This window comes from Mobula birostris, chromosome 24 (genome assembly GCF_030028105.1).
Source record: "Mobula birostris isolate sMobBir1 chromosome 24, sMobBir1.hap1, whole genome shotgun sequence".
NCBI lineage: Eukaryota > Metazoa > Chordata > Chondrichthyes > Myliobatiformes > Myliobatidae > Mobula > Mobula birostris.
The window spans coordinates 9,211,512-9,219,745 of record NC_092393.1 but is presented as its reverse complement, the minus strand read 5'-3'; the positions used below and the strand labels follow the sequence as shown (position 1 = coordinate 9,219,745).

The 8,234-nt window shown below is 44.0% G+C and overlaps 1 protein-coding gene across 2 annotated transcripts in view; it reads right to left on the bottom strand.

Moving 5' to 3' along the window:
- Window positions 1–277: 277 nt before the first annotated feature.
- The window catches only part of LOC140187317 (E3 ubiquitin/ISG15 ligase TRIM25-like), a 32,203-nt gene continuing 24,246 nt past the window's right edge, over window positions 278–8,234 (bottom strand). Inside the window, exons 6-8 of one of the 2 annotated variants that reach the window (XR_011883062.1) lie at window positions 7,059–7,131; window positions 2,955–3,068; window positions 278–1,670 (exon numbers count right to left, since the gene is read on the bottom strand). Coding sequence is in view for 1 of the 2 variants with exons in the window: in XM_072242492.1 (XP_072098593.1) it covers window positions 3,047–3,068; window positions 7,059–7,131 (95 nt within the window). In the remaining variant the exon portion in view is untranslated. Of the gene's footprint in view, window positions 1,671–2,052; window positions 3,069–7,058; window positions 7,132–8,234 lie in introns of those variants that run through there. The other variant, XM_072242492.1, reaches the window with a different exon arrangement.

Sequence of the window (8,234 nt, the reverse complement as noted above, 5' to 3'; positions counted from 1 at the left end):
TTCTATAGACACATAGTGGAGAGTATCCTAACTGGTTGTGTCACGGCCTGGTCCAATGCCAAGGAACTGAGAATTGCTAGGCATGCTCTGTTCTCACTAGTACCACTGGGAAGGAGGTGCAGGAGCCTCAGGTCAAACACAACAGGTTCAAGAACAGTTATGACCTTACACCAATCAGACTCCTTCACTCCCCTCAATGCTGAATTGACTCCACAGCCTATTAACTCACTTCCAAGGACTCTACAACTAATGTTTTCAGTATTATTTATTTATTGGCATTTTTATTTGTCCTCTTTTGCACCGTGTATATTTGTTAGTTCTGTGCTTTTCATATGTTATTGTATTTCTTTATTTTCCTGTAAATGCCCTGAAGAAAATAAATCTCAAGGTAGCATATGATGAAACATACATACTTTGATAATAAATTGACTTTGAATATTGAACTTTGAATTACAATACTTAAAAGACATTTAGACAGGTGCATAGATAAGACATTTAGATAAGAAAAGATTAGAGGAAAATGAGCAAAATATGAGCAAGTGGGATTTTATCAGATTATTAGAATCCAATCACATTTGGGTAAATTGAACTTCTATCCACCTACATTTAGATAAGTGAGGAGAAGCTAAGCAAGGTCTTTAAAGTACAGGAAGGACAGGTACCAAGAGGTGACACATTCTGATTGGGAATGGAGGGTGGAAATAGTCCAGAATTGGAGCTTGTGTGCTCAAGAAAGAGATCAGAAAGCATTCTTCTCACCAAGGTTAGTGGAAACCTAGAACTCGCTCACCTACAAGTGAGATCAATAGATTTCTGTGGGTAAAGGGTGCTGCAGTAACTGGCCACCCATTACATCATTGAGGTTATGCTGGCTGCCTCAGTAAAGACCCTGCCCACACCCGACATTCTCTCTTCTCCACTCCACACCTACCCCATTGGGCAGTAGATATAAACACCTGAAAGCAAGTACAATCAGGCTCAAGTACAGCTTCTACCCTGCTGTTATCAGACCTGTTGTATGATAAAATAGACTCTTGACCTCACGATCTACCTGTTATGATCTTGCACTTTATTATTTACCTGCACTGCACTCTTTGTAGCTTTTACACTCATCGTTTTCCCTCGTACAGCCTCAATATCTGAGTTAAGACTTGATCTGCGGGAACAAGTTTTTCATTGTGTATTGACACGTGTGACAATAATAAACCAATTCCAATCAACAGTGGGTCACATTGCCTAGCCCGAATTCCCAATTCCTAAATCTTTGCAATCCCACAGCCCTGGAGACTGCATATAAAGTGCATGTTTTATATCTCTGCTGACCTGGTAAACTGAACCCTCACATGCACATTAACATACCAGGATACCCCTTACGTTTTTTTAAGCAGAATAACAAAGCTTTTGTAACTCTCCAATGCTTTGAGCAAGACACAACATGGTGACATAGGAAACAAACAGCTTTGATTCTCTGTTTCCACACTGCTTGGATCTTCTGTTGCCTGTCAGCAGTGGACAGCATTTCTCCATCTAAATGCTGCTGAGGTCAGTCGGTCTCCACTATTTGAGGTCAGTCGGTCTCCACTATTTGTCACATACATTTCCACCTGTGATGAGCTGTGACAGAAAGTGAGCTCAACTATCACACGTCTTCTCCATTCTTTTCTTCTCCCCTGTGTGAGCAACAATATCTTATTGATGAAGGACAGGAAACAATACCAATCCATGCCAGGTTTTCCTTCCTCTAATGTAGACCTGCTATGGTCCGAACTCTCCCCTACACTTGCCCCACTCCCTCACCCTCTGGTGTATGGCCACCTTTACCTCAGGACAACAGATAATTCCCACCCACTCTCCATCTGCTGGACCCCAAGGCTGTGTAGTCAGCATACAAACAGAGCCAGCTCCTGCTGCCTGGCACCAACCTCATCCTGAGCCAATGTCAAGGCCAGAATTTGGATCTATTCAAGGAGTAGGCACATCATAACCCTAAAGGCCATGTCACACATAATATGATTGTATATATAGAAACTTTACTGATTATAGCTTATTCCATTATATAGTTACCGCCTTTAATATAAAGAAAAATGTTTCATATATAAATGGATCACAAAGTGCAAAGGTTATTTCAGAGAATGCCTGCAAATGCATTTAATACAACAATAGACTTTTCGTTTCCTCTGAGATCACCCATGGAGCTGGCAGCAAGTATTAAAAGATATACATGTGATAAAGCAGCAGCAGGGAAGTCAAACATGCAAAACCATAATACTGAAGGTATTGAAATTGAAATAAGAATTCCATGTGACACATTAGAGATGGTTGTGAATTGTGAATTCAGAAATCATGAGCACCTCCTCTTTCCATTTTTTGGAAAATAGATGAATAATCCTAAGCATTTCCAGGATAGTAAGACCATTCTGCCAAGAGTGCAGTCTGGAAAATTGGTGAAATGACTCCAAGTGACAAAATGGCCAAGGAAAGATCATGAAGTTTTCAAGTCAGGATGGGATATGTCTTGGAGGGGAATTTGTAAGTGGTGGTTTCCCATATACTTTCCAGGTCTCAGAGTTTGGGAGGTGGTTTCTAAATAATCTAGGCGAGTGGTTGTTTTCTATTCTGGAGATGGCAGAGAGTGACGTTGGTGGTGGAGGGAGTGATTGTTTAGTGTCCTGGTTGGGTTGCTGTCAAGGTGGTTCCTCTGTCTGGGATGGTGTGGGCTTTTAAAGGAGAAGTAATTAGATACTAGCTGGATAACCCATGTAAAAGCTTGGCCAGATAGTCCTTGATGTTATTACAAATGGTCATGATGCATTCCATTGAAAAGGCCAATGTGACTGGTGATAGGACACTGGTAAGTTTACAGTACAGGACATATCATTCCTCTGCAGTTCCCTTTCACTGCTCCCAATCACCACAGTCATATTCCACACATGCCAATAAAACTCTTCAAACACCTGGTCCACCAGCAGTGGTCACATCTCTACAGTTGTTCTGGATAGTGCCACGGCTTTAGATAGACAAGCCCCACTTTCTCATCCCTCCTCGATCAGAAGTCAGCTGTGTGGCATCTATTGAACAGAATGACAATTGTATTATGAGCCAGAGTTGTAATTCCTAATATTTACTGTGACAATAAACTAAATTGCATTACAGTCAGATATCAACCTGTGTTCAGGTATACCTACCTTGGCTATATCCAAAGGTTGTATTTTATCCCATTCCTGACAGCTGAATTTAACAGGCACTTCATGGGAACACTCAATGTCTTTGGATTAGCTGGGAAGACAGTCACCCTGTTGTTTGTTAGTGATCCTAATGATCCTGGTCATTATTACCAGCAGTACAAAGAGGCAGACTCCCTGAACCTCGCTAAGTACCATCTGAGGACTGCCCACAGAAATGTGTGGCATAGAATGGAGGCCATTTAGCCCATTGTGTCTGGGGCAACAAAAAAAAAGATTGTGATAATCCCATCACAGCCTTAGTCCCACAGCTTTGAAAATACAAACTTTGGTTCTTCTCTAAAGAAAGCTGAAGTTGAGATTATTATCATATACATGTATGCTTTGATGAATGAAAAATGCAGTTGCAACAGCGTCAAAGGAAACAAACAAGGACCGTGTCCAACTCCAATACTTTAAAGACTGAATTCCAGACCAACTATTTGGGTGAAAGAAACCTTTCCTCACTACCCTCTATACTTTTCACCAAATACTTCAATCCACTTCCCCAAGTTATTACACCTCATCCAGGGAAAACCATTCCTATTCCTCCTCATCTGTAGGTGTCATAATTTTAATCACCTCCATTAAACCCTTTAGTGTTCTAAAGAAACTAACCTTTCCTCAACAATAATTCTCCGGCATTCACCCATTGTCAAATGAACAAGCACAATGAAAAGCAGCATTTCAGACACATAGCATCGGATAAGCAGATACTGTATAAACATCTATCACAATATACACTCAGTTGCAACTTTGTTAGGTACCTCCTATACCTAATAAAGAGGCCAGAGTGTATGTTCACCTTCTCCTGCTGCTGTAGCCCATCCACTTCAAGGTTCGATGTATTGTAGGTCAGTGATGCTCTACTGCACACCACTATTGTAATGCTTACTTATTTGCTGGTGATGCCTCCCTCCCAGATACGTTGAACAACTTCTACGCTCGTTTTGAGGCAGAAAATGACATGGCGGTGAGGAAGACCACCCCTCCTCCAAATGACCAGGTGCTGTGTCTTACCGTGGCCGATGGGAGAACCCTGTGCAGGGTCAACCCACGGAAGGCTGCTGGACCAGACAATATTCCTGGCAGAGTGCTTAGAGGATGTGCAGACCAGCTAGCAGAGATTCTCACTGACATCTTCAACATCTCCCTGAGCAGCGCCGTCGTTCCTACGTGCTTCAAGGCCGCCACCATCGTCCCCGTGCCGAAGAAGTCTTCAGTGTCCTGCCTCAACGACTACCGTCCCATTGCACTCACATCCGTCATCATGAAGTGTTTCGAGAGGCTCGTCATGAGGCACATCAAGACCCTACTGCCCCTCTCACTGGAACTCCTGCTGTTCACGTACCGTCCCAACCGTTCAACAGACGACGCCATTGCCATCACCCTCCACCTGACCCTAACCCACCTGGACAAAAAAGACACGTACGTTCGAATGCTGTTCATAGAATTCAGTTCAGCATTCAACACAATCATTCCTCAGAAACTGATTGGAAAGCTGAGCCTACTGGGCCTGAACACCTCCCTCTGCACCTGGATCCTAGACTTCCTGACTGGGAGACCTCAGTCAGTCCAGATCGGAAGCAGCATCTCCAACACTATCACACTGAGCACGGGGGCCCCCCAGAGCTGTGTGCTCAGTCCACTGCTGTTCACTCTGCTGACCCACGACTGTGCAGCAACACACAGCTCGAACCACATCATCAAGTTCGCCGATGACACGACCGTTGTGGGTCTCATCAGCAAGAACGATGAGTCAGTATACAGAGAGGAGGTGCAGCGGCTAACGGACTGGTGCAGAGCCAACAACCTGTCTCTGAATGTGAACAAAACAAGAGATGGTTGTTGACTTCAGGAGGACACGGAGCGACCACTCTCCACTGAACATCGACGACCCCTCCATAGAGATCGTTAAGAGCACCAAATTTCTTGGTGTTCACCTGGCGGAGAATCTCACCTGGTCCCTCAACACCAGCTCCATAGCAAAGAAAGCCCAGCAGCGTCTCTACTTTCTGCGAAGGCTGAGAAAAGTCCATCTCCCACCACCCCCCATCCTCACCACATTCTACAGAGGTTGTATTGAGAGCATCCTGAGCAGCTGCATCACTGCTTGGTTTGGAAATTGCACCATCTCGGATCGCAAGACCCTGCAGCGGACAGTGAGGTCAGCTGAGAAGATCATCAGGGTCTCTCTTCCCGCCATTACAGACATTTACACCACACGCTGCATCCGTAAAGCAAACAGCATTATGAAGGACCCCACGCACCCCTCATACAAACTCTTCTCCCTCCTGCCATCTGGCAAAAGGCACCGAAGTATTCCGGCTCTCATGACCAGACTATGTAACAGTTTCTTCCCCAAAGTCATCAGACTCCTCAATACCCAGAGCCTGGATTGACACCAACCTACTGCCCTCGACTGTGCCTACTGTCTTGTTTATTATTTATTATAATGCCTGCACTGTTTTGTGCACTTTATGCAGTCCTGGGTAGGTCTGTAGTCTAGTGTAGTTTTTGTATTGTTTCATATAGCACCATGGTCCTGAAAAATGTTGTCTCATTTTTACTGTGTACTGTACCAGCAGTAATGGTCGAAATGACAATAAAAAGTGACTTGACTTGAAGTTACTGTTACCTTTCTATTAGCTTGAAAAAGTCTAGCCTTTCTCCTCTGACCTCTCTGATTAACAAGGCCTTTCTACCCACAGAACTGTTGTTCACTGGATATTTGTGTTTTTCGCACCATTCTCTGTAAACTCTGCATGAAAACACCAGGAGATCCGCAGTTTCTGAGATACTCAAACCACCCTGTCTGGCACTAGCAATCATTCTACAGTCAAAGTCACTCAGATCATGTTTCTTCCCCATTTTGATGTTTTACCCCACATCTTGGCTACTGTTCAGAGGCCTGTTTATAACTCGCATCAATCATTTTACTCTTGCAGTTTCTAACTCCACCCACAAGGATTCTACACTTCCAATCCCACGTCAGCCCTTTCTAAGGAGTTAATTTTATTTTTTTTAACAAATGGTCACTCCACCCCTTCTGCCTACCTGCCTGTCCTTTCGAATCAATGTGTGTCCTACGACGTTTAGCTCCCAACTATGATCTTTCAGCCACGACTCAGTGATGCCAATTCCTAACCACACTACAAGATCATCCACCTTATTTCACATACGGCGTGCATTCAAATAACATACCTTCATTCCTGTTTTTGTCACCCTTTTCAATTTTGCTCCTTTGTGACCGGAAGTTAAATTCATATCCCTTTCTAAATTTTTAGTCTTTATATTTATTCTGGAGTCGTTTGTAATCTCTGCAGCATTCTTCTTCCCTTTTATTTCATCTACACTTTTCCAAACTGTTGAACCTACTACTTAGTCTAAAGATACACTTCAACCCACCACACTGACTGCAATTTTGCCCTATCTTTCCTCACAGTCTCACTACACATTGCACCTACTTGTATACCCACCCTCTGATTTATCACTCCACCATTCCCCTGCCAATTTAGTTTAATCTCTTCTGAACTGCTCCAGCAAACCTGCCTGCAATGATATTGATCCCCTTTGAGTTCAGGTGCAACCCATCCTTTTTGTACAGGTTATAACTTCCCCAAAAGAGATCCCAATGATCCAGAAATCCGAAACGTTGCACCATTTCCTCAGCCACGCAATTCCTGCCCCCTGCACCAATTCTTCAGTCCAGGAACCAAAATGGAAAGGATGCCTCAGAGAGTCACCAGTAAGACAAAATAGAACCTTTATTTAGAACAAAGTCATCTTCATATTTCTTGCAGGCAAGTTAAAAATTATTTTAAAATGCAAACTTACCTACAGTGTCTGGAGGAGAGGACCTGGTGGGCATGCCTTGGAGAAACAGCAGCAATGCTTTGTGATGGGAGTGCTGAAAGACAAAGATCATAGTCAGTGGAGAGAGCTCACAGGCTGCTGAATACCCCAGAAGTCCAACCAAAGGAGGAAAGCATGACGTGAAGAGGGAACGTGACAGTAGCTGTGCAAGGAAGAGAGATGCTGAAGCTGAGGATGGTGGAGGCAAGAGTCACCTGAAAGAAATACAAGATTTCCATTATTTGTAATCACATAAAGAGGAATTTTATCGGGCTACATGACCGCCAAGAAGGTGCTACCTGGGAGTAGCCAAACCAAGCCTCCAGTGGGAGGGTGTGATATGACACAGAACAAAGACAGAGTGTTCCATTTTTATTTATTTACACTTTGCCATCCTCACAACAGCAGCAGAGACTATGACTGAAACTGGGAGAGGGTGAGATAAGAGACCCAAGCAATACCTCCTGCTCAATCCAAGAGAGCGGTTGGTGAGGCAGGGTCTAACTGTCTGGCAGCCCAGCATTAGTAAGGTGCTCACTACAACCTTGCCGACTATTGTTATCACCTTCCAGTGTCTCAAGAGTCTTCAATGGGGTATGACAGGAAGGTCAGGGTAGGCGAGCCGGTGCTCAGCTCTCTCAATGGTCATGACTCTGTGGCTGGGCACAGCTCAAACACCATCTATAAATTTGTAGATGACACAGCTGTTGTTAATAAAACCTCATATGGCAACGAGGAGGCATACTGGGTTTCTGGGTGTTATCATCTCCAAGGATCTATCCTTAGCCCAACGCATGGATGCAATCACAAAGAAGGCAGGCAAGTGGCTCTACTTTGGAGTTTGAGGAGGCTTGCTATGTCACCGAAGGCTCTTCAAATTTCTATAGCTACAATTGGAGAGCACTCTGACTGGCTGCATCACAGCCTGGTATGAAAGTTCCAATGCACAGGATCTCAAGAAACTGTAGAGGGTTATAGACTCAGCTGGCTCCATCATGAGTACAACCGTCTCTACCATCAGGGACATCTTTATCAAATGGTGCCTCAAGAAGACGGTGTCATCATGAAGGTTTCCACCATCCAGAACATGCCCTCTTCTCATTTCTGCCATTAGTGAGGAAGTGAAAACCTACATTCAATAATCCTGAAACCACTTCT